Source organism: Zalophus californianus, chromosome 5, assembly GCF_009762305.2.
Source record: "Zalophus californianus isolate mZalCal1 chromosome 5, mZalCal1.pri.v2, whole genome shotgun sequence".
NCBI classification, from domain to species: domain Eukaryota; kingdom Metazoa; phylum Chordata; class Mammalia; order Carnivora; family Otariidae; genus Zalophus; species Zalophus californianus.
In genome coordinates, this window is record NC_045599.1 from 53,058,363 (window position 1) to 53,085,381 (window position 27,019).

The 27,019-nt window shown below is 35.9% G+C and overlaps 1 protein-coding gene and 1 long non-coding RNA gene across 4 annotated transcripts in view; one reads left to right on the plus strand and one right to left on the minus strand.

Annotated features, from left to right (window-relative positions):
• Nucleotides 1-27,019, plus strand: part of BDP1 (B double prime 1, subunit of RNA polymerase III transcription initiation factor IIIB) — a 91,745-nt gene that overhangs the window by 13,401 nt on the left and 51,325 nt on the right. For all 3 annotated transcript variants that reach the window (XM_027605793.2, XM_027605796.2, XM_027605797.2), the window contains 10 exons: nt 663-757; nt 6,916-6,970; nt 10,095-10,238; nt 13,224-13,508; nt 15,434-15,581; nt 19,379-19,540; nt 22,573-22,732; nt 25,085-25,176; nt 25,881-26,076; nt 26,860-26,972. In XM_027605793.2, coding sequence (XP_027461594.2) covers nt 663-757; nt 6,916-6,970; nt 10,095-10,238; nt 13,224-13,508; nt 15,434-15,581; nt 19,379-19,540; nt 22,573-22,732; nt 25,085-25,176; nt 25,881-26,076; nt 26,860-26,972 — 1,450 coding nt within the window. The remainder of the gene's footprint in view (nt 1-662; nt 758-6,915; nt 6,971-10,094; nt 10,239-13,223; nt 13,509-15,433; nt 15,582-19,378; nt 19,541-22,572; nt 22,733-25,084; nt 25,177-25,880; nt 26,077-26,859; nt 26,973-27,019) is intronic.
• The window catches only part of LOC113929132, a 64,755-nt gene continuing 57,167 nt past the window's right edge, over nt 19,432-27,019 (minus strand). The window contains exon 3 of the long non-coding RNA XR_003522110.2: nt 19,432-19,523. This is a non-coding gene — a long non-coding RNA (uncharacterized LOC113929132). The remainder of the gene's footprint in view (nt 19,524-27,019) is intronic.

Sequence of the window (27,019 nt, forward strand, 5' to 3'; positions counted from 1 at the left end):
AAAAACAAAATTTTTGTGGAAAATTATTAATAGTTTTAATACTCATAATAATGTTATACCTTCATTGTATAATAACGTTTGTAAAGGTAAAAATTAGGCTGTTAAAAAAGCATGTAATACCTACGAATGGTATTGCTTATTCTTATAAAAATAATGCAAGTTGTTTTGAGAAAAAAAAAAACAACAGAATAATACAGGGCAACAGGAAAGATTCTATACTTCCCTCCTTTCACTTCCGCAGTCCTATTCTGTTGAGGTTACTTCTGTTAGTAGTTTCTTAAGTGTTTTTCTAGCTACTTTCTTTCGCATACTAATTAGCACATCTCAGTTGCTTCCATTGAAGCAGTAATATACTGGCTATGACTGACAGTTTGGTCACTTTGAGACCAGAAAGGCAGAATGTTATTGTCGTTGTCTTTTTTTTTTTTTTTATTCCAGCTGCTTTGGTATGAACATAGAAATTTCTTTTATCATGTTCCTGTATAAAAGTTTAGAGATGTTTGAGATTCATGAAGTTCTTTGCAATAAAATTGACTAAAGATTTCCTAAATACTATTAAGTACTCTCAAATTTATTTTTAACTCAAAATATATACTTAATCTAAGATTTTTTTCCTCTGACATACTGAGATTAATTTTCATTCTTTCTAAATATTTTTACAGAAACAGATATGTTTTTTTTAGCCATCAGCATGGTAGGAACTGACTTTTCTATGATCGGACAGCTTTTTCCTCACAGAGCAAGGATAGAAATTAAGGTAAAGTAAACGCATTACATTCATTGATTGGAAAAGGGCCAAAAATTACTAATACTATTTTTTTTTACTTTTATTTAAGTCTCAGTCCATCCTTTTTCACTACAATGTTTTGGGTAGATCTTTCCCTTTGTATAGCTCAGAAAGTAATGAAATATTAATTGTAATATGAGTAGAGTCTCCTTGGTTTTAGCATATTATTGGTATGTTGCCCACTTCTAAAATGGATTTGAGGGAGTACCAATAAAACCAAAGAAATTAAGATAAAAGAAGAGCTAAGTGATGAAGAGAGAAGATAAACGTACCAGAATATTTGGGTTAAGGGTAGCTTCTGAACACAATGTGTTTCTGAATTTCCTCGGAAGGCATGAAGAGAAGCATGGTAAGTTAAGTAATTCTCTTTATCTGAACTAACCATTGTTTTTCTAGGCTATCTTAACTTTTTGGACAGTCAGGGACACTATTAACAACAGCAGTGGTGTGAATTAGTGCTTTAATATGCCTGAAAGAATGAGCATTCTCTGTTTTATTGTTCTTTTTGCGAGAAACTCAATTACAAGTTGGGTGCCTGGGTGGCTCAGATGGTTAAGTGTCTGCCTTCGGCTCAGGTCATGATCCCAGGGTCCCGCATCGGGCTCCCTGCTCCTTGGGAGCCTGCTTCTCCCTCTGCTTCTCTCTCTCTCTGTCCTCCTCTGTCTCTCATGAATAAATAAATAAAATCTTTAAAAAAAAAAAGAAAATTACAAGTTTCCTGGGATCGAGTGCATTTGAGTGCACACTATGTTGCTGTAATGCATTTCCAATTTATGATGACATCTTATTCAACCATGGGTTTTTTTCTTCATTAATTAAAAGAATATTAGGATAGATTTTTTTTTTCTTGAACTAGACCGGGCATGGATCCTTTGCCTGTGGACCATGTACAATGTAATGGTCATTCTATTTCTGCAAAAGATGAAGAATTGTTTATATTATTTATGTTCCTTTTCTAATGTTGATCTTTGTAAAGAAAACAAAATGTTAAAGCTAGAAATTTTTTTTAAAGATTTTATTTATTTATTTGAGAAAGAGAGAGAAAGAGCATGACAGGGGGAAGGTCAGAGGGAGAAGCAGACTCCCTGCCGAGCAGGGAGCCTGATGTGAGACTCAATCCCGGGACTCCAGGATCATGACCCAAGCTGAAGGCAGTCGCTTAACCAACTGAGACACCCAGGTGCCCTAACACTAGAAATTGACGGTCTAGGGGAGCTTTCTGATTTGAGTAATTAATGATAAGTTTGTCACTAGACTATTTCTCTCTAAAATTATTTAGACTCCTCCCCTAAGTTTAGTATAGTTCAACAGGTCTTTGGGCAAAGTATAGAAAAGTAAAAATGGACTAGTCAGTTATATTGATTTTCAAGTGTTGAACCAAACTTGTATTATTCTTTTTGTATGTTGAATTTTACTGTATTTTCTTGAGGGTTTTTTTTGCATTTTTGTTCATGAGGGATATTTTGTAATTTTTTTTAATGTCTTTGTCCAAAATGTTTTGGTACTAGGATTATGCTGGTCATAGAGAATGAGTTGGAAAATGTTCCCTCTTTTATGTGAACAAATTTAAGATTAGTGGTATTTCACCTTTAATGTTTGATAGAATTCAACAGTGAAACCATCTGGGCCTGTAATTTTCTTTGCAGGAAGAATTTTGATTATAAATTCAATTTCTTTAATACCTATAGGTATACTCAGATTTTCAGTTTTGTCTTGTGTCAGTTTTGATGCTAAGCTGTTGAATTTATAGGTATGAAGTTTTTATACTGCTTACTGAAAATTTTAATGTGTGGTGGATAGTCCTCTTTCATTGATAATTGATGTTTTCCTTCTCTCTCCCTTTTTTTTTTCCTTTGTCTTGCTAAGGGTATTTTGACTTCCAAAAATCTTTTTAATGAACCAACTTTTAGCTATATGTTTTCATTTATTTGTGTATTTTCATTTTTTTTAACTTTTTAACTTTTCCTTTCTTCTATTTACTCTGCCTTTAATTTTCTCTTTTTCTAGCTTCTTAAGTTGAAAATTTAGGTTGGCGCCTGGTGGCTCAGTTGGTTGAGCGACTGCCTTCGGCTTAATGGGTTTAAGTCTACCATCTCAATATTTTCCACTTACCCCATTTGTTTTTCACTTCTCATTTGCTGCCTCCTTTTGGGTTATTCAGATAATTTTAATATTATTTTTTATTTTCTCTTTTGTACCACTTTACTCTTTATACTTCATACTCCACAAGTAATGAACTCTTAAAGGTATATTCTATTTACCCTTCCTCTTTTGTGCTATTCTATATTTCACTTTTACACAACCCAGTTTTATGTCCAACTTATTTTGGCTTAAAGTCTTTTATCTTTAAAGGAAATTGAGCAGAAAAAAAGAAACTAGTTTTAATATGTAGCCATGTTTAATATTTAGCCACCAGTTTTGATGTTTTTCATTTCTTCTTGTAGGTCTGAATGGCAGGTCTGCTGTTGAAAAATTCTCTCAATTTTGATTTATCTGAAGGTCTCTATTTCAGCTTCACTTTTGCAGGATATTTTTGCTGGATATGCAGGTGGTTTGACAGTTTATCCTTTCAGTGCTTTAAAATTGTCATTCCATTGTCCATTGGCTTCCAGTATTTCTGATGAAGAATCAGTCATATTTATGTTATTCTTCCCTTGTATGTGATAAATTGTTTTTCTGTGGCTGTTTTCGAGATATTTTTTAACTCTGGTGTTCAACAGTATGATTATGATTTGCCCAGGGATAGTGTATTTTCAATATTTTTTCCACTTTGTTCTTGCTCTCTGGGACTCCACTTATGTGTGTTAGTATGCATAACATTATACTTAAGGTTACTAAAGCTCTGTTCGTTTTTTTCTGATTTTTTTTTTTTTTTTTGGTATTGGTTTGTTTCCATTATTGCATTCACAAGTTGACTGACCCTGTCTTCTGCTTTCTTCAATCTGCAGATAAGCCCATTCAGTGAATGCTTCATTTCTCATGTTATATTTTTTGTTTCTTTAATTTCCACTTGGTTATTTTTCTTAGTTTCCTTTCTTCTGAGATTTCCCTATCTGTTCATTTTAGATTTGCCTTTAAATCATTGAACATATTTATAATAGGTGCTTTAACTTTCTTGTCTACTGATTTCAACATCTATGTCATGTTGATCTATTTCTGTTGAGTCTCCTTTTATTTCCTTGTGTATCACATTTTTCTATCTTTTCTCATGTCTTATGTAGTTTTTTTAATTGAGTACTAGACATTGTGGTTGGTATGTTTGATAATATCTAGATTATGTTTGTTGTTCTCCTTTAAAGGGTGTTATTTTATTCTAAAAGGTAGCTAATGTCCTCCCAACTCTCCTTTGCCTTTCAAGGCTTGGTTTCAGGCTTTAATAAGGCAGATCTAGACTGGTCCGTATTCTAGGTTTCTCATCTGAATCATAGAAAATAATTTGAATTACTGTTTTCTATGTTCTCTAAGGACCGCCATATTAGTATTGTTCTAGATGTACAGGAGAGAAGGTAATTCATTACATACAGTGGATGCCTTAGGGCATTAGGGTTTAATTCTCCTGCTAGAACCCCAAGTGAGAAGGACTGCTCTAAGACTGGTCCTTATCTCTAACAGGTGGCTTTTCTGGTGTCCTGAGTAAATGGGTGTTAACTTTCCATTTGTGTGGGCTAGAATTCTATCACCTCACTGTGTTATGTGACTGCTAGTATCTTTCTTCTGCTGTCATTCCTGGAGGAGTTGTTCTCTCTTACGCTTCATGCTTTGGGCATGGGGAACCCACATATAGAATAAGGACCCATGGGATACTTCTACTAGGCTTGTGAGGCTCCCCTTTTAAATTGCTCTCTTTTCTCTAGAACCCCCAAAGATTCTCTACCTCCTTGGCTCTGAGAGTTCTGCTGCCTTTGGCCTTTATTTCCTTTTCATTGTTTAGGAAATGTAGCCCAGTCAGAGAGCTAGGGTGAACATTGGCACATCTTAAATGTTTCCATTCTCTCTGGAAATGTGGAGTTGTAGTTTTGCTCTTGCTATTGTCTAGTGTTTGGAAATAGTTGATTCATTTATTTTGTTCAGGGGTAAAGTTTTTTTTTTTTTAAAGATTTTATTTATTTATTCATGAGAGACAGAGAGAGAGGCAGAGGGAGAAGCAGGCTCCCAAGGAGCAGGGAGCCCGATGGGGGACTCGATCCCAGGACCCTGGGATCATGACCCAAGCTGAAGGCAGACACTTAACCATCTGAGCCACCCAGGCGCCCATTGTGGTAAGGTTATTTTTGGTGTGGTTGGATGTGTTTAGTAAGCCTGTAACCAGTTACTTTATCAGCGTTAGAGGTGGATATAATGGGATTTATTTTACGATCATGGAATTTAGTCTGGAATAGTTCCTGCCTATAAATTCAATGAAATAACAATACATTTTTAAAAATGTTTTAAATTGTTCTCAATTATATTCTCATTTAGGTAAAATATGGTGTAGTAATGTTTTAAAATTGAATAATGCCTAAAGCTGATTGGCATTTCTCTTAGGATGTCTAATTTAGTGATGATAGCCTTATGGAGGTTAACTTTTGACGAGACGTTTAAAGAATAATATAATCTTTATAGGAGAAAGATGATTTTGAAAAGTTTGATGTTACTTGGTAATAAGTTTTATGAAGAAAATAAAGACTGGAAAAGAAGGATAACCTATAGATAAAAATATGTTAAAGTCCTATGGAGTTTTTAAAGAATGGGCAAGGTTAAACTAAAGAGTTTAAAATTTGAATGATAAACAGTAAGGAAAGGCAAGAAAGTGAGTTCTTTTAAAGTCAGGTTAGTGGTTAGACTTTTTCAGAGGGAAGAAGGGTGCCACGAAGTGCTGCTTTGTATTGTGTGATTTTTCTTTATTTTTTTCCAATAAAAAGTTTGATTTTTGTATTTTCAACAAAAGCTTTTAGACTACTGATCTATAGAAGGGGGAGAGATTAGTGATTATTTGCTCCTCCAGGATATGCATACATTTTTTGACATTCTCAAACACAGGCTTATACTGTCAGACTTCATAATGACTTTTGGATGGAACCTTAAACTTTAACCATCTCCATCTTAATCTGGTGTTCAGCTGAGAATGATGTGCTCTTTGGTGCTCAGAAAATCAAGAAATGTGTCTTAATATAAAGAAGACTCTAAAGATAAACTGCCTGACTCAAAAATTTGCTTAGTTGTTTCTGTACAGTCTTTCCTCCATGTCATAACAAACATTAGAATAATAACATAAGGTGTTTAACTTGATGTGAATATATTAGTTTTTAAAAAGCTAATACTGGTTAGCTTAATTGATTACAGTTTGATCTGTTACCAGGCTAATTGACTTTATTTTTTTACATTCTCTGTATACTTAGCTTCCATTGCTGATTTATGCTGTTGATTATAAGGAGGTTTAGGGAGCTCAGTATAAATCTTCATCCCTTTTTTTTTTTTTTAAGATTTTTAAAAATTTATTCATTTGAGAGAGAGACAGAGAAAGCACAGGCATGGGGAGCAGCAGAGGGAGAGAGAGAAGCAGGCTCCCCTCACTGAGCAGGGATCCTGACATGGGGCTTGATCCCAGTACCTTGGGATCATGACCTGAGCCGAAGGCAGGTGCTTAACTGACTGAGCCACCCAGGTGCCCCACTTTTTAATTTTTTTAGAGAGAGAGACACACACACAAATGCACGTGTGAGCAAGGGGGAGGGGCAGAGGGAATGTGAGAGAGAGAGAGAGAGAGAGAATCTCAAGCAGGCTTTATGTCCAGTGTGGAGCCTCAGCAGGGCTTCATCTCACGACCCTGAGATCATGACCTGAGCTGATGCCTAGCCGATGAGCCACCCAGGCACCTCTGTAATCGTCCCTTTTTTTTTTTTTTTTAAAGATTTTCTTTATTTATTTGACAGAGATAGCGAGAGCAGGAACACAAGCAGGGGGAGTGGGAGAGGGAGAAACAAGCCTCCCGCTCAGCAGGGAGCCCAATGTGGGGCTTGATTTCAGGACCCTGGGATCATGACCTGAGCCGAAGGCAGATGCCCAAAACTGAGCCACCCAGGTGCCCCTAATCTTCACTTTTTTAATGGGAGAAAATTACTATAGTTTTTTTTTTCTTTTATTAACAGAATAAATTTAAACGTGAAGAGAAAACAAATGGATGGAGAATAGACAAAGCCTTTCGTAAGTATTAAGACCTCTTCTATAACGTACCACTTGGAGATCTTAAAAAATGACCAATCTTTTGTGTTTAGTCCATTGTGTTTTAGATTTGTTTTGCCTCTTTATTGTCATAGGAAGAATGAGGCTGGAGATTTTTCTCTTTAGCAGTGCAGGTCTGGGAGCTGATAACAAACAGATCTTTGGGCAAGGGATAAGCTAAAACATCAAGAAGCAAGTAAGCAGAGCTCTGAGTTCCAGAAGTTATAAAGGAACTGAAGATACCATTTTTTTTTCAAGATTTATTTATTTATTTTAGAGAGAAATGGAGGGATCTCATGTGGGGGAGAGGCAGAGAGGGAGTGAGAGAATCTCAAGCCAACTCTCCGCTGAGTGCCTGACTCGGGGCTCGATCCTAGAACTCCGAGATCATGACCTGAGCCAAAATCAGGAGTTGGATGCTCAACTGATTGAGCCATCCAGGTGCCCCCTGAAGATACCATTTCTAAATGTTTTTTATTTTGAGGGAACTGTATTCAAGAAGAAGTTGTTTCTGGAAGAACTTATACTATAGATGATTCCTTCTTGTGGTCATTCAGTTAACAATACTGAATACCTCCTGTGTGCTAGTTAATGTTCTAGGCATTGAGAATATACTGGTGAACAGGGCATATGAGAAGCTTGTTTTTAGAGCTGTAAGTCTAATTGGATGGGGGAAAGGATAAAGTCAGTAAGCATGGTTAATTGCAGAAAGTGAGTAATTTCTGAGAAGAAGAAAAAAGGGAGTGAAGAGTGGATGTGTGGATTGAGTGGTCAGGAACGTTTTATCTAAAAAGATGGCATCTGAATTTATACCTGATTTGAAGGAATGGTATTTTTCAGCTTTTAAGTAATAGCCTCATTGAAATTAACATTTTTTTTCTTTTTGAGTCCAGAGGAAAACATCAAGAGATCTGTACAGAAAAACAAAATTGAATGCATTGTTTAAAATAGTACCTGTAGGAATGCCTGATGCCTGGCTAGCTCAGTCAGAAGAGCTTGTGACTCTTGAATCATGAATTAGAGCCTCATGTTGGTTGTAATGATTACTAAAAAAATAAATAAATAAACTTAAAAGACAGACAAAGGTTTGATACCTATTTAAAAAAAATAAAGTAGTGCCTATAGTCTTTGGAAGATAGTTATCAATGTTTCATGATAAATAAATGTATTCAGTATTGCTGTAGTGCTAGTCTCAGAACAAAACCTCAAGTGAAGACTGATGTTGTATAGCATGTGTGTTTACTTTATGAGTAGACACTAAGGTAGATGACTGGACTCTACATCCAGTGTTGTTGTGGGTCCTCAGGGACACGACTTCCAGGAATGGCTCCTGGAAGATCTGGATTGTTTTGGTCGTCAATCTTCTCCATTTCAGAGAGGTGGTCTTGAAACTGTGCATTACATTCAGTGCATTATAATCAGAAAAGAATCTATAGATCTGTAAAGTCTTTATGGGGGTGTGGAGCCATTGTTAAAGGCATTATAACTTAAATTCACTGATTTGGGTGCTTTGTGGTGGAAAATTAAAAAAAATTAAAACCTCAATTTTTTTTCTTTTATAACTTCTATTTTCTTTTTTTTACTGTTTTTTTTAATTTTATTATGTTAATCACCATACATTACATATAACTTCTATTTTCAGTTCCTCTGAGAATTACTTTTTTTTAAGTTTATTTATTTAAGCACTCTCTAGGTCCATTGTGGGGCTTAAACTCACAACCCCAAGATTAAGAGTTGCATGCTCTGCTGACTGAGCCAGCCAGGTGCCCCATCCTGTGAGAATGATTTTAATGCTGTATTTTTCAGAATCATTGTTGTGGATGGTCAGAACAGAAAAAGGCTGGGTCCACAATAAACAGGGCCTTCAGGAATCCTAGGTTTGGGCTTGGTTTCTTGAGGCTACTTTATTTTTGTTACTGTATATACCTCTTTTTCTTTTCCTTTTTTTTTTTTTTAAGATTTTATTCATTTACTTGACAGAGAGAGCGAGAGAGCACAAGCAGGGGGAGTGGCAGAGGGAGAGGGAGAAGCAGGCTCCCTGCTGAGCAAGGAGCCGAATGCGGGGCTCAATCCCAGGATGCTGCAATTGTGACCTGTGCCAAAGGCAGAGGCTTAACCGACTGAGCCACCCAGGTGCCCCTATATACCTCTTTTTCTGAGGCAATTAAACCAATCTTGGGGCTTATGTATATAGAGCATAATTTTTTCTACCTTCACTGTATTGTTAGATGTAGATTTTAAGCAAAGATTTGACTCCTGTAGTGGATTCATTCCTGGTTTGTTCATGGCTCTTTCTTTTTCTTTTTTAAAGTAGGCTCCTGCCCAACATGGGGCTTGAACTCACACCCTGAGATCAATAATCCCATGACTCAGTCTATTGACTGAGACTGCAAGGCACCCCGTTCATGGCTCTTTCTGATGTAATGGTGGTGTTGGGTATTTAGTGCGAGTGGTCCTGATCAAAATTCATTTGCTTCCTTCTTTGTTGATACTTGGAAGGGTAAATAGTGAAAGGGTTGTGATAAGAGAGGACATGTGGTGGAGAGGCTTTTGAGGAATTAGTCATACTAATTAGTCTTAAAGTTGATTGATAATTTACTTACAGTGCAATTTATAGTTTGAGTTTTGACAAAGAGTATACCTGTGTAACTACCACCCAAAACAAGGTATGGAACATTTTCATCACTCCAGAAAGGCCCCTCGTGTCCTTTTCTAGTCAGTTTCCACAGCTATCTTGATGCAGGGCCACCACTGTTTTTATTTGAATCATCATAGGTTAATTAGTTTAGCTTGTTCTAGAACTTCTTATTCATGGCATCATACAGTATGTACTCTTTTATGTCTGCCTTCTTTTAGTCTGCCTTTTTGAAATTTTCCTATCATATCACTTATATCAGTACATAGTTCCTTTTTAAATTTTTTTAAACTAATGTAGCTTATTCCTTTTTATTGCTTGATTTTCCTTTGTCTGACTACTACAGTGACTAGAGTTGGTTACGCATTCTCCTACTAATAAGCCCATTTGCTTTTGATGTCATGATACTTGAAAATTCTTTTTTTTTTAAATAAAAACTTGAAGGTTCTTTTTCTTTTTTTTTTATAACAGAGGAAAAGCGCCCTTTTGACTTCGATTTTTTTGCTCATTTGCTTCAGAAAGTTCTTGCTGAAGAAGAGAAAAGAAAACAAAAATCTGTTAAAAATCAGAGTTTAAAGGAGAAGAAATCTTCTAAACCACGGAAAAATGTAAAAGGTAAACTAAAAGAAAGTGTGTTCTATTAATAATAATAGACTTGGAATGTCCCTTAAGTCTTTCAGCATTCCTATGTCCTTTAGGTAGTTGAGATCATCTGGGCATCCATTAGGGAGAATTGATTTTTCTCCAGTCTTTTAGTTATCTCACCCAAAATAGTACTTCTGTGTAAATTTTATATTTGGCATGGCTGGGCTATTTAACATCTTTCTTGCATCTAGGGCATAGTTGTAGCTAATAAAAGAGCATTGGAATTTGGGGGTGTCATGTTTGGTTATTTATCATCATTTTCCTTTGTAAAACCTGGCACAAAGTTCTAATATTTAAAAATGGAACTCTGATACTTCTGCTTGGGACTGAATTGTATTGTTTGAGCACAGTTTTTTTCCTTTTTTTTTTTTTAACATAAAATGTATTATTTGTTTCAGAGGTATAGGTCTGTGATTCATCAGTCTTACACAGTTCACAGTGCTCCACCATAGCACATACCCTCCCCAGTGTCCATCACCCAGCCACCCCATCCGTCCCACCCCCACCACTCCAGCAACCCTCAGTTTGTTCCCTGAGATTAAGAGTTTCTTATGGTTTCTCGCCCTCTCTGGTTTTGTCTTGTTTCATTTTTTCCTCCCTTACCCTATGATCCTCTGCCTTGTTTCTCAAATTCCTCATATCAGTGAGATCATATGATACTTGTCTTTTCTCTGATTGACTTATTTCGCTTAGTATAATATCGAGCACAGTTTATTTCTGAGGGTTAATGTTGACTTGTACTGGGTAGAACCTTGTTTATATGTAGGTATTTGTATTTTAGGCAGATATTTTCTTAATTATTTGAATTCTGATCTAGGAGGACAATGTTTAGCTCTATTCCAGTACTTTAAAGAATCATGGAACTATAGGGAACTTCGTATGTTAGGTAGTCCACATCCCAGACCCTTTCCATTTGTTTTAGTCACCTGGAAACAGCCCTGGAGATCTTGTTCCTTTTTCCTAAGGTCTCACAATTTTAGTAGTGACAGAGGCAGGACTCGAGCCTAGGGCCATAAGAGCTTGCTTTGGGGGTCTGCAAGACTACTGCTAGGTTTGATTATTGGCTCAGAGAGTCACAAGATCCAACATATAGTTGTACAAACAGCTGAGATTTGTTACAGTGAAAGGCTGTGGAATAAAATCAGCAGAGGGAAAGACATGTGGCTCCAAGTGGAGGGGAATTTAGGTGCAAGCTTACCAATCCTCTCTCCTAGAGTCACACAGGTTATGCTTCATTCCTGTAGCAAAAAGTCATGATGAGATACATAACAAGTTGTCTACCAGCAAAGCTTGTTGGAAACTCAATATCCAAGGTTTTTATTGGAAGCTGGTCATGTAGACACCCTCTGCCTTGCACATACCAGACTTCAGAACTCCCAAAACGAAAATAGTTTTTCAGCATAAACCGCATTGTTTGTACAAACATTTTAGGCCACTTTCGTCGGGCTGGTGTGAATTCTCCCCAAGTCCAAGTTTCCAGGCACAGCCCAAAGGCCAACCTTTTAAGCAGGACTTTGAAGGGATAGCAGTAAGGCCTGCTACATTAACTCTCTTCTGCACAGAGCAGTCAATATTTCTTTTTCTGGAGAATGATGTCTGTATCATTTTAAACATAGTATTGGTAACTACAAAATTATTTCATTCTTCAGTCATTTCTTTTACTTACTATACATGGCCCTCAGAGATTAAAATAGATATATTAACATGACTATTCTGTAACAGATGAAAGCGTAAGTAAGTCATTGTATCTTAATGTGAGAACTTTTCAGTTATATCATTACAAGTCTCAGAATTTAAAAATTACTGTTTGTTATTCTGGTAAGAGAATCCAGTGTTGTCTTCTCAGTTTTAAAATCTTGTTATGACTTTTTTTAACAAAAGTAAATGACACTGAATTTTATTATTTTTTTAAGATTAGATATTTTTAGAGAAGATGTCTTGATCGACCATGGTTGTGAAGTTAAGTTTGTTTTTGGTTGATGTCTCCATGGTGATCTCTCTTGTTTGTTTTTTTAAACTTAATTTATTGTTTTCATCTTTTTTTTTTAAGATTTTATTTATTTATTTGAGAGAAAGATTGAGAGAGCAAACACAAGAGGGGGGAGGTTCAGAGGGAGAAGCAGATTCCCTGCTGAACAGGGAGCCCGATGTGGGACTCGATCCTGGGACTCCAGGATCATAACCTGAGCCGAAGGCAGTCACTTAACCAACTGAGCCACCCAGGTGCCCCTTGTTTTCATCTTTTGATACAGTTAACTGTGAATATGCCTTCATAGAAAGGGCACTAGAAATTGTTTAAAAATATTTGTTAAAAAGATTGTACATTGAAAAGCAAATGGTGCAGAAAATAAATTTGTTGAATTCTCTTTTGTACCCGGCCCTGAAATCAAATTGTCCAGATTTTCTAGGGATAACCATTAGTAAACTCTTTTATTCAAGTGTATGTGTGTCTTAGAGGATATGTAATTGTTTTTGCTTAATAAAAATGAGATCATACTATATATGTTTTCTGCAACTTGAGTTTCTTGTGCAACAATATTTTTTTTGAAATCTTTCATATTACTACTTATATGCCTACCTCATTATTATTTGTTGTGTGGATTTTTATAGTGTAAGTGTATTATTAGTCATTCCCAGTTGGACGTGTTGGGTTGTCTTCAAATTTTTGCCCAGTTATCCTTCAGTATTTATCTTCTCCGTCTTCAAGAATTTTTCTGTAGGGGCACCTGGGTGGCTCAGTGGGTTAAGCGTCTGCTTTCGGCTCAGGTCATGATCCCAGAGTCCTGGGATCAAGCCCCATGCTGGGCTCCCTGTTCAGCGGGGAGCCTGTTCCTCTCTGTCTGCTGCTCCCCCAGTTTGTGTGCTTTCTCTTTGTCAAATAAATGAATAAAATCTTAAAAAATTTTTTTCTATAGGTTATTTATATGTTTATAACAATATCTTTGCTTTTCAAAGTGAAAAAAGTTGCCAGTGAAGGAGGAAATGATGATCCAGATGTGTCTCCGAGCACCAAAATTTCAGACACAGAATCACCTCAAAAGGATGCTCAGATAGTTGAAGAAGAACAACAGTCTCAGACTTTAACAGGACAGGATTCAGAACAGATTGCATTAGAACCAAACCTAAATCAAAAGAAAAGAAGAAGAAAGAATCAGGATGAAGTTGGTAAACAGGAAGTAAAAAATCTTTCAGGAAATGCCACTGTTCAGTTAGGTCATTCTAAAGGAGAAAAATACAAAAGTAAGTTTCTTAAATATATTAATAGTTCCTGTATTACTTGAGAAAACGTGTACTATAGTATGAAATGTAATTTAAATACTTCTGAGTAGTAGCAACTAGTAACGCTTAAGTTTTGTATTCTGTATTCATGTTACTGTGTTAAATCCTTTTGTTTTTAAAGGAAAGAAGTTTATTGTTGAGGGGTAAAGAAACCAAAGTGAACTGGGGAAATTTTTCTCTCAAGTATGTTTCTGGGGCACTTGGGTGGCTCATTCGGTTATGCATCCAACTCTTGATTTCAGCTCAGGTCTTGATCTTTTTCTACTTAAAACCAAACTGATTAGAAGTCATGACAATGTATATAGTTAACTGTATATTGCTTGTGTATCTTAATAAATCACAGGTGTTCATATTCTACCTCTACAGAGCACCTTTGAATCCACAATTAGTTGTTTAATTTTTATAAAAGAGCTACTGAAATCAGTTTCCTCCTTCCTTCCTTCCTTCGATCCTTCCTTCCTTTTTTTTCTCTCTTTCTTTCTTTCTTTTTTCTTTTCTATTTTTTTTATATCTCCCTTAGAATGCAGGCATTTTTTTAAATTTTTTATTGTTATGTTAATCACCATATATTACATAATTTGTTTTGGTGTACTGTTCCATGATTCATTGTTTGTTCATAACACCCAGTGCTCCATGCAGAATGTGCCCTCCTCAATACCCATCACCAGGCGAACCCATCCCCCCACCCTCCTCCCCTCTAGAACCCTCAGTTTGTTTTTCAGAGTCCATCATCTCTCCTGGTTCGTCTCCCCCTCTGACTTACCCCCCTTCATTCTTCCTCTCCTGCTATCTTCTTCTTTTTCTTTTTTCTTAAAATATGTTGCATCATTCGCTTCAGAAGTACAGATCTGTGATTCAACAGTCTTACACAATTCACAGTGCTCACCGTAGCACATATCTTCCCCAATGTCCATCACCCAGCCACCCCATCCCTCCCACCCCCAACCACTCCAGCAACCCTCAGTTTGTTCCTGAGATTAAGAATTCCTCATTTTGACACCCAGGATCTGCTAGGGAATGAGGGCAAAGAGATTCGGGCATTTTTAGTCTCTTAAGAATTCATATGTAGATTACTTAAAGTGGATAACCAAGTAAATAGAGAAGAAGAAGGTAGTAGCAAACCAGAAAAACCTTTCTATAGAATGTAAGTTTTATGTAGTTCAGTTTTACCAATATGATTTTAATGAATGAGTCGTGGTAGTAGCAGAGTATAATTTATAGGCATCACAATATTATACTCATTTGTGGTTTTCCATTAAAGATATTACATAAAAAGCAGAATAGCTCAGTAATTAAGGAGGTGGACTTTGGAAATCAAACAGACCTTGGTTTAGATTCCAGCTTTTTTGTTTGCTCATTATGACCTTGGGTAAGTCACCTAAGATATTGAACTCAGGTTCTTTTTCTCTGTGATGGATTTACCACCTTTTAATAGGACTGTTTTCAGTATTAAATGAGATAATGCATTTGATGGGCTTAGAGTTTCTGTCACTTAGTAAGTACTAAATAAATGATAGCAGTTACTGTGTATTAATTATGATTCTTCTGAAGGAGCAGAATAGGCCAGTCTGCCTGTAGCTTCCTAACTAGCTATATAGAACAAATAATTTTAACTGTTTAAAATTTAAGCAAGATAAAAGGAGAATGCTATAAACTACTCAGGAAATTTGGGCTGATCCTCAAAACACAGTTAAAACTTACACACTTTTAAGTTGATTATCTTTTCATTAATGTTCTAAAATTAAGATCTCTGCCTTACATATAGGAACTTGAATGTGGAATGGATTAATGATTTGTAGGAAAATCACTTTTTTATGTAAATTCCTTTGTGCTTTAAAAAGAAGATGTTTTCATTTTTTAGAATAACATGCATTTTGTATTCATAGATAAAGATCAGTCTTTAAGGACTGAGATAAATGAAGATGAAGTCAGTAAGGAACAGAAGCTTTCTTGCCTACAAAACATGGATGACATTGTGGATTTATCCTCCAGTGAAAAAGCTGAGAAAAGAGCTGACCCTATCCTTTTATCAAGGTATTTTTCTATACCTTTACTGACTTTGTTTACATCTTCTATCAGTTACTGAGGTGAGAGGGGAGTGTGAAGTCTCCAACTGCAATTGTGAACTTGCCTGTTACTCTTTTCAGTTCTATTTGTTTTTCTTCATGTCTTTTGAAGTTCGTTAGGTGCATGCATATCTAGAATTGTTGTATCTTGGTGAAATCTCTCTTTTATCATTTGTGTGTATCATTCTGATATTTCTCTTTGTTCTGATGATTACTTTGCTACAGCTGTCTTGTGGTTAATGTTTGCATGGGTTTCTTTTTTCTTTTTTTTTGGTAAGGGGAGAGAGCAGGCTCGAGGGTGGGGGGGGCAGGGTAGGGGCAGAGAGAGAGAGGGACAGAGAATCCCAAGCAGGCTCCACTCTCAGGATGGAGCCCGACACAAGGCTCGATCTCACAACCCTGAGATCATGACCTGAGCCGAAATCAGGAGTGGGACGCTTAACCAGCTGAGCCACCCAGGCGCCTGACTGGCTTGTTTCACCTATCATGTTTTCAGGTTTCATCTGTGTTGCAGCATTTGACAGTATTTCCTTTTTTTTAATGGCCAAATACTAGTCCATTGTGTGCATATATCACATTTTCTTTATTCATTCATCTCTCAGTGAACATTTAGGCTGTTTAGTTTTTTTTTGTTTTAAAGATTTATTTATTTGACAGAGAGAACACAGCGAGAGAGGGAACACAAAGCAGGGAGAGTGGGAGAGGGAGAAGCAGGCTTCCCGCTGAACAGGGAGCCTGATGTGGGGCTTGATCCCAGGACCCCGGGTCCGTGACCTGAGCCGAAGGCAGACGCTTAATGACTGAGCCACCCAGGCACCCCTCTCTTGGCTATTTTAAATAAACATTGGAGTGTAGATATCTCTTTGAGGTCCTGTTTCCATTTCTTACAGAAAAATACCCAGAAGAGGGAATGCTGAATCATATGATAGTGATGTTAATATTTTTTTACATTTAATTTTTTTTTTAGGTAATCTACCCCCAATGTGGGGCTTAAACTCACAACTCTGAGATCAAGAGTCACATGCTTTACTGAATGGGCCAGCCAGGCACCCCTCTATTTTTAACTTTTTGAGGAGCCTCCCCACTGTTCTTCACAGTGGCTGTGCTATTTTATCTTCCCATCAGCAGTGCACAAAGATACCAGTTTTCCATATGCTCACCAACACTTATTATTTTCTTTTTTCTTTGTTTTGAAAATGGTTATTCAGACATCCTGAGATATGATATACTTCATTGTGGTTTTGATCCGCATTTCCCTGATTAGTGATATTGAGGCTCTTTACATATACTTATTGGCTGTTTGTATGTCTTCTTTGGAGAAATGTCTATTCATTTCCTTTTCATATTTTTTAATTAGGTTATTTTAATTGAATTATAGGCATTCCTTTTATATTTTGGATATTAAGCTTGTGTCAGATATATGGTTTACAAATATTTTCTCCCATTCCATAGGTTGTTATTTGACCTTGTTGATTATTTCCTTTGCTGTGCCGAAGCTTTTTAGTTTGATACTGTCCCACTTGTCTATTTGTGCTAGTTTGTTCAGATAATTTGGAAGATTAATAGTTTCTTTGAAGCTGAGCCCATGGACCTTGGGTCCTTAATTTGCTAGGTGACAGAATTTAAATTGTGACTTCAGAGATACAACTAATTTCATAAACTACACATAAAAGGTACTATGGCATTTTTAGGGGAAAAACAACCCTGTAATGACTGTTAAGATCCTAACTGGTTTTGTAAAACAGTGAGCCGATTCTAAAATTATTAATTACACAAGAGCAAAGGGTCATGAGTGGTAAAGACAATTTGAAAAACAACATTTCTGGGGAGGAAATATATTAATACTTTAAGCTAGAGTAATTAGTGTGTTACTGGCACAGAGACAGATTGACTCAGCAGAACTGAATATAGAGCCTAGGGGGAAAAATTTAGGAATCTGATAAATAGCAAAGGTAGCATTAGAAATTAGTGGGTGAAGATTGAATTAAATATTCATTAGATGGGTAGATCTATCTAATATTAGATAGTATTAGATCCTTATTTCACCCTCTATGCAAAATTTCTGATAGATTAAAGGCTACAGGGACGCTGGGTGGCTCAGTCGGTTAAGTGTCTACCTTTGGCCCAGGTCATGATCCCAGGGTCCGAGGATCAAGTCCTGCATTGGACTCCTTGCTCAGCAGGGAGCCTGCTTCTCCCTTTGCCTGCCACTCCCCCTGCTTGTGTGTGCTCCCTCTCTTTCTCTGATAAATAAATAAATAAATAAATAAATCAATAAATCATGTATAAAGCAAATCTTGAAAACTTTTAGAAGAAAGTGTTTGGAAATACCTTTGTGATGTTGAGGATTTCTTAAGATGTAAAAAGCAAAACTTTAAAAAGATACAATTGATGAATTTGACTGCAGTAAACATAACTATTTCTTTTGACAAAAGGTTTCATAAAGAATGTGAAAGGCATGTTACTGTTTGGGAGGTTTTAGGTGTATTATCTAACCAAAAAATAATATATAAAGAGCTCTTATTGATTAGTTGGGAAAAGACAAACACCCACTAGAAAAAATGAGGGGAAAAACAAGATCTAGTTAAAGTCATATGTGTTCATTCTGTGTGCCAGTTAGTACATGGCCATCATTTATGGTATTATTAGTTGGGATATTTCATAATACGGTGGTCTTCTCTTGGCATACAGTGCTAACTGTAGCTTATGCATATTGGCACTGTGTCCTTGGATTTATAAAACTTTTGGTTAACAGAGTACCATGCAAAGCAGGGCCTGCCTGTATAAGATTTTAATGAGAGATTATTCCTAAATATTGCTCTGATTTTACACATAGATTTGTCAACCCCATGTAATGAAGAATTTTTCATTTTGACTTCTTGAGTGTTTTCCTGTGCCTGTTAATTTGTGGCTACTCTTTCTCTGTAGGTACAATTTTTTTTGTTGTTTGTTTGGTTTTGAGAGAGAGGAATTGTGTGCGAGTGGGGCGAGAGGGGCAGAGGGAGGGGAAGAGAGAATTTTTTTTTGTAGAAAGCATCTTTTTTTTTTAAGGTTTTATTTAAATTCACGTTAGTTGGGGCGCCTGGGTGGCTCAGTCGTTAAGCGTCTGCCATCGGCACAGGTCATGGTCCCAGGATCTTGGGATCGAGCCCCACACCGGGCTCCCTGCTCAGAGGGGAGCCTGCTTCTCCCTCTCCCACTCCCCCTGCTTGTGTTCCCTCTCTCGCTGTGTCTCTCTGTCAAATAAATAAATAAAATCTTTAAAAAGAATAATAAATTCACGTTAGTTAACATATAGTATTAGTTTCAGGGGTAGATTTTAGTGATTCATCACTTGCACATAACACCCAGTGCTCATTACGTCAAGTGCACTCCTTAATGCCCATCATCCCATTACACCTCATCCTCTTCCCCTCCAGCAACCCTCAGATTGTTCCTTATAGTTAAGAATCTTAAGCAGCCTCCACGCTCATTGTGGAGCCCAACTTGGGGCTTGATCTCACCATCCTGAGATCATGACCTGAGCTGAAATCAAGAGTTGGAAGCCTAACCAACCGAGCCACCCAGGCGCCCCTAAAGATACAGCTTTTAACAACATGGTATAAGAAGGATCATAGAAAAGCCAAGATATTTATATTGATAATTCCAAAATATGAAGTATCATTTTCCAACTGGTTTTATATGTTAAAAAATATTTTAAGTAGTTATTATAAAACATGTATTACCAAGAATTCTTTTCCTCCTGATGTGTTTTCATTTGCTTAGTGATCAACAAGGTGCTGCAACCTCACTAGCAACTGAAGCTTCAGAATCAAGCCCTTCAGATTTGCCTTTATCAGAAGCTGGCATTACCTCACTGTGTGAAGTGAATAATGTTGAAAGTAGTTGTACAGAAGAAGGCAGTGTTGACCTAAAAAATAAATCATTGTAAGTATTTTACATGGTAGGATTTTAAAATTTACTTTCAAAATTGTGATGGTTTCTTATTTAAGAAATGATAATGTTGCTTTCTTTAGGGACTAGAAAGGGACGGTACACCATTTAATATATAATTGTACTATGGTCTGGTTGTGACATAAAGGCTTATCACTTTATATTTCATTACAGAAAGATTCTCTTTCATATTTAATAGATAACCATGATAGGAATTTTATGTACAATGGTGACTTATGCTGAAATCCTAAAATAATTTGGAAGCCTAAACATTTGCTGTTAGATACTTTTACTTGGCTTGAGTAATTTTTCAAAGTAGTAGATTTTTGATATTGATGACTTTAAAGAAATTATGTTTTCTAGTGTGCAGATACTGATTAACATTTGCACTAAAAACAGAATAAAAGCACTACAAGAATCTGCCTTTGAAGAGAGATAGCTCAGAAATTCAGACTTCTTTTTTGGGTCCCTCCTAAACTCCTCATACAGGCTTAAAGGCTGTTTAGTTTATGAATTCTTAAACTTATTTTCAGTAAAGCACAGTCACACAGAGAATGAAACTTTTTTTTTTTTAAATAAAAATTTAGTCTTTGGAATAGGCAATATGGTCTTACGGCTCAAACATCTAGAAGTATAAAAAGATATAGAGTGAAATACCCCTCCTTCCATGTCCACATTCACTCTAAGTAACTTGTGTAATTTATTTCTGCTATTCTTTCAGAGATTTAAAAAAAGTACTTTAAAACTAATACAAATGTATGTTCTTTATATTTTTTTACTCCTCTTAAAATCCTAATGATAGTGTATGTGTGAGACACCATTTTGCAATTTTTTGGTTTTATATTTTGATATCTTTGCATAAAGATCTTCCTTATTATTTTTGAGTAGCTGCATAGTATGTAGTGTTCTGGTGTACATGTGCTGCTGAAGTGGGCACTTCGTAGTGTCCTGGTGTATAGGTGGATTAGAGTTTATATTATCAAAGCCCAACTGATGGCTATATAGGTTATTTTTTCAAACAGTGCTTAAAATCTTTTAACTTTTATCCTTTGACTGTATGTAAGTACAGTGGACCCTTAGGAACAACACAGTGGTTAGGGATGCTGACCCCTTTGCAGTTGAAAATCCACAAATAACTTTGACTCTTCCAAAACTTAACTACTAATAGTCTACTGTTGATCGGAAGCCTGATGATGTAATTGGTTGATTAACACATATTTTTATGTTATATGTATTATATATTGTAATCTTACAATTAAAGTAAGCTAGAGAAACAAAGTGCCTTAAAATAATAATGAGAAAATACATTTACAGTACTGTATTGAGAAAAATCTGTGTATAGGTGGAATTACACAGCTTAAACTTGTGTTGTTCAAAGGTCATCTGTATTTGTTGGGTGAGTATTCAGAATGGAATTGCTTGCTGCAATGTATATATGTGTGTGTGTATACACATATACACATTTAGAATTTTGAGAGATACTTCCAAAGTGTTCTTCATAGGAGTTATACTAGTTTACATTCCCACCAACATTGTAAGAAATGTCTCCCTTAACAGAAAATGGTGTTTATCAAACTAGGATTTATGCTGGTCTTGATAGATTAAAAAATAATACTTCCGTATACTCTCTCCATCCCACTCTTCCTTTTTATTTTATTTTATTTTATTTTATTTTTTTAAAGATTTTTATTTATTTGGCAGAGAGATAGAGAGAACAAGTAGGCAGAGAGGCAGGCAGAGGGAGAGGGAGAAGCAGGCCTCCCGCTGAGCAAGGAGCCCGATGCGGGGCTCGATCCCAGGACCCTGGGATCATGACCTGAACCGAAGGCAGACGCTTAACCGACCGAGCCACCCAGGCGCCCCCCCACTCTTCCTTTTTAGGCAGGGGTGTGTAATGCTTTGTTTTTATTGAGTTTTTTATTTTAAAATTTTCTAACCTAAGGAAAAGTCAAAAGAATAGAACCGTGAACATTTGTATATAATTCCCCTTAGATTCTATAATTCCTAATGTTACATTTGTGCTTGCTTGCACAGGTGCACACATCTCCCTCCCCCCCTTAATTTGTGCTTTTTTTAAAACCTATTTTTATTTTGTTTTTTAAAGTTCATATTCTTTGTCCTTTTTTTTTTTTAAGATTTTATTTATTTATTTGACAGAGCACAGGCACGGGGAGTAGGAGAGGGAGAAGCAGCCTCATGTGGGGCTTGATCTGGCGTGAGCTGGCGACAGGCACTCAACCTACTGAGCCACTCAGGCGCCCCTCTTTGTCCATTTTTAAAATGAGTTTTTGATGCTACTGTTTGTAGGAGCTCTTTTTATTTTAGGGAGATTAGCCTTGTTTTTTGATGTGGAAAACATGCTTTCTTGGTAGTTTGACTTCTGAGTTAGTCGTGTAGAAGTTTTTGATTTTTATGTAGTTATATTTCTCAATTTTGTTTTTCTTTTATGGCTCCTGAATTCTTAGTTAAACTTTATGAAGGCTTACCCCAACTCAAGGTTATAAAAGAATTCATCCATGTTTACTGTGTGGCTTTATTAACTCTGATGCATTGGAACATATTATGAGTAGTGCAAGGAATGGAGCTAATTTTATTTTAGTCACCAGTGTTAGTTTTCACATCACCATTGCTTTGATATTATTTGTAACAGTACATTATTCTGTATTTCATCCTCGCTGTTTTGAAATGCTGCCTTTTTTATATACTACTTTCATGTGTTTTAAAGTCATCTTCTAAGTTTTCTTTTGTGTTTCATTTATCTGTTTATTCACATTATCAGTACCAGTGTTTTAATTATTGATGCTGAATAGTTTCTTTTTAGCATCTGGTAAAATAAGTTACTGCCTCATGGCTCTTGTTTTTCCGTTCTCTTTGCTACTCTTACTCTAAGTAAACCTAAAGGACTTTTCTGCCTCTGAGTGGATTTTTAAGGAATTTTTCAGAATTTTATTTGACTGTGTCTCCATGTTGGTGCGATTTAAATAATGTTCATTAAAAAAATAAAAAATAAATAATTCATTTTCTAGGGAAACTGATCAGTCAAGAAATGTTAAACTGATGGGAAGAAGACAACTACAGAGACCTAAACCCAATTTATCAAGGGCAGTTGGGAAGAAACCTGTTCTTTCACAAGGTAAAACAGATGCGGAGAGCAAGAGTTTACATGCAGAAACTTCAGTTGAAAAGGTACGGAGTAAGACACTTTATAGAAAATAAAATTACAGGGCGCCTGGGTGGCTCAGTTGGTTAAGCGACTGCCTTCGGCTCAGGTCATGATCCTGGAGTCCCGGGATCGAGTCCCGTGTTGGGTTCCCTGCTGAGCAGGGAGTCTGCTTCTCCCTCTGACCCTTGCCCCTCTCATGTGCTCTCTCTCTCAGGCTCTCTCTCAAATAAATAAATAAAATCTTTAAAAAAAAAAAAAAAGAAAAAAATTACAAAAATTTTTCCTAAGTAGTTGGGAATAAATTGTTTAGTTTGTAACTACATGATAATGTAATTGATACTAAAACAAAGATACAAGAACACATGAATATTAAATGTGTCTTGTCTCCTGTTTGTGCCTTTAGAACCTAGGACATATCATTTCAGACATAGTAGTAAAAAAATCTCTTTTGTTTACTTACCTAAATTTTTAAAAATTAAAATAATTTTTTTAAAAGATTTTATTTATCTATTTGAAAGAAAGTGAGAGGGCATAAGCAGGGGGAGCAGCAGAGGGTGAGGGAGAAGCAGGCTCCCCGCTTGAGCCGGGAGCCCGACAGAGCCCGACGCTGGGCTTGATCCCAGGACCCCAGGATCACGACCTGAGCCGAAGGCAGATGCTTAACGACTGAGCCACCCAGGCGCCCCTACTTATATAAATTTTGTATTCAAAATATTTTTAACCAGTTTTCCATCAAATTATATCCTTAGTCCTTTCTGCAAACAGACATATTCCCATCCTTCATAATCTTTGTTTTTCTTTTTATGTATGAAAACATTTTTGTAGGTTTTAATCATAACATACATAATATTTAAAACTTTTTTCTCTGAAACTACTCATTAACCTTTTCTTGGGGTTTATCTTTTTAATAGCTGCATCAGGTTAACATATTATTAATTTACCTAAGCATTTTTCTAATGGTAGACATTTAAATTGTTTCCATTTTTTTAAACTCTCATGAATAAAAGCAAATGGTTTTGTAAGTAGCCCTTTCTTAAGGAAAAAAGCAGAGGATAAATTTCCACAGGAGGTGAGATTAATGAGTCAGAGTATTTTAAATATTTCTTGGCTTTTGTTATGCATTGTCAAATGACAGTCAAAAAAAATTTATTTACACTGCTACAGGTATTAAATGAATGTTCCTGTTTTTGTATATCTCTGCTGGCATTATATTATTATAAATTTTTTATTTTTGCTCAAATATACTTTAAAGTGTTAGCTTTTTTCCCTCTTATGTTAAATATTTTTTATTATACTCTTGTAATACAATCATATTATTATAGTCTTGTAAAATTTGACAAAATTGGGAAGCTACAGAGTATTGTAAAAATTAAGGCAAAAATTACTTGTGATTTCATTATCCAGCTGCAACTAACCTTTTAGCATATATCCTTCCAGCTTTTCCTATTACGGAATTTAGTAGTATTAATTCAGTTTTGTATCTTTCTTTGGTTCTTAACATTTCTTAAATATTTTTCCATATTATTAAATATCCTTTGAAAACATGGTCTTTAGTGACTTCATAATATTCTGTCAGTGGGTATAACTGAATTTAACCATTTACTCATTATTGGATATTTTGTCTGTTCGCAGTGTTTGGCATTTTATATAATGTTCTAGTAAACATTCTTGTACTTTGTCTAAATATTTACTTAGAGTCTTAGAAGTGGTATTACAGTATGAACTTTTTTTTTTATATTTTATTTATTTATTTGACAGAGAGAGACACAGTGAGAGAGGGAACACAAGCAGGGGGAGTGGGAGAGGGAGAAGCAAGCAGGCTTCCCGCCGAGTGGGGAGCCCGATGCGGGGCTTGATCCCAGGACCCTGGGATCATGACCTGAGCCAAAGGCAGACGCTTAATGACTGAGCCACCCAGGTGTCCCCAGTATGAACACTTTTTAAATAGATTTTATTTATTTGACAGGGAGAGAGAGGGAGCGTGCACAAGCGGTGGGGGGGAAGGGGCAGAGGGAAAGGGAGACTCTCCTCTGAGCAGGGAGCTCAACATGGGGCTTGATCCCAGGACCCCGAGATCATGACCCCAGCTGAAGGCAGATGCTTAACCAACTGAGCTACCTAAGTGCCCTGAGTATGAACATTTTTTAGGCTCTTGATTTCATATTGGCAAAAGGCTTTCCAGAAAGGATGTACCAATTTTTGTTCCTGTCAGTTAATAGATGGGATTATATGTTTTATAATGTTCACAGCTGCATTGATGATTTATAAAATTCTTAGAAGAACAAAAAATGTCATTGTTTTAATTTCCATTTATTTAAACGAAGTTTGGACTTTTTTATGTTAAGTCAATAAAATGTAAAAAATTGAATTTATAGAATCATATGGAAAAGGATAAAGTGAATACATTGGACGTTTCTGGAATGGGGAATACAGAGAGAGAGAACCCAGAAGCTGAGACTGTATCTACGTAAGTATTTAGGAAGTAGAATAAAAGTAGTAGCTTTTAAGAATGACTCTAATAAGTTCTGTACTTGATAATGTCTGAATTTTATTTCCGTTAAGTGTACTTAAGTCTTCTCTTAACTGTAGGTGTGTTGAAACATTTCAGTAGTGATCTTTATGCTACTGGAGAAATAAATTATGATATGGATCCATTGGGTTCGCAGTTAAATTTCTTCCTTAACTTACTAACAGGATTTTAACAAAGTCTTGTTAGATTAATTGTTAAGATACATATTTCTGGATAATTTTATGTATAGCAGGTTTCAAAAGGTAATATTTCCCTGGGAATGCAGATTCAGAGTAGATCTTATTCTAATACTAATTTGAACCATTGGATTCTGGACTGTACATTTATGCCATAATCTTTGTCTAGTGCCCTGGAGGTGTACGTTACAAACTAGTATTCTTAGTGGAGAATGGTATTAAGTGTCTGTCAAATATAGATTTTTTTCCAGTTTTGTGATGAAATGATTTTTATAGTTAGGGTTCCAGGATTATGTCTGTCCGAAAGCGTTAAGGTGTAGAAACAAGAGTATCTTTGATGATGTATTTGAGGACACTTGTAATTATTTTTATATTTCAAATGGTTTACTTATTCATACCTTGGAGAAGAGAATACTGAAAATAAACATGTGACTTCAGAATAACCATAATTCTATTCTTTTGTAGTTCTAGTGAAAAAACTGGTCTGCAGGAAGATGATCAAGCGAAGGCTGTCAGACCAGCACGACTAATGAGGGGTCGATTGCAAAGGCCAAAGCCAAATGTAGGAAAAGCTGCTGAAAGAAAAGAAATTCTTGCATCACAGGAAAAAATTGAGGCTAATGTAAAAAAGAATGAAAGTCAATCCTGTATTACTAGAGATGTAAGTACTCTGATTCTTGCCATTTTTTTTGTTAAACAAGTACTTAAGCCTTCTTTTACCTCCCTCTATAAATGGCATGACTGTACAGTTGTGTTCATTGTATATTAAATTTAAAGCCAAAATCTCAGAGCCAGCAGCTTTGCTACTTGTAAAGCCATTTAACTCTCAGCAATCTAGATTTTGGGCATTTACATAATGGAGCATCTGCTTTGATCTTATTACTTCGGGTTTGACTTGCCTCCCCCTCCCCATCATTTAGGTATTTGAATTATGCTTCCTTTTTGAAAATAGAGCTAGATATGTGAATTTTAACTCTGGCTTAAACACAGTAAAATGTTAAAAGCTTCCTACTAAAATAGAATTCCAAGAACAAAGATGATGAGTTTTAGGTTATTTACATAATAACTAGTCTTTGTGATAAGGGTAAGAGTTCAGATCATAGTTAGATTTGAATTTCTTTTATAATTCTCAAGGTCTGTACTGTAATGATACTAATCAGAAGACAGACCCCTGGGAATAATTCTAATAGACGAAACTGAAGCGCTGTAACTTGCTTTCTGATAAGAGGAAAAGAATGGGGGCTTTGAGATAAGGTAGAAGGTGTAGCTTGTGAAATTTTTAAAGATATTTAAATAACACTAAAAAAAGTGTCCTTTGACTATAATTTTATAATTTTGAAATGTTTACCATTTTCCCTGTACTCAAATTGGAGAAAATTTTCAATGCAATTTTTTATAAATGAGTGTTTCATTGTGAAACCTTAAAAATGTGTTTGTTGTTAAGAGTCCTGAACAAGTAGAAGATCAGTCATGTAAAAATTTTGACTTTGAAGACATCACATTACAATCTGAGAAAGAAGATAATTTTTTTCAAATGAACGTTAATGAATGTGTAAGGTAAGCATCATCTTAATGGTTATGTGATCTTTGAATTTTGTATAAAG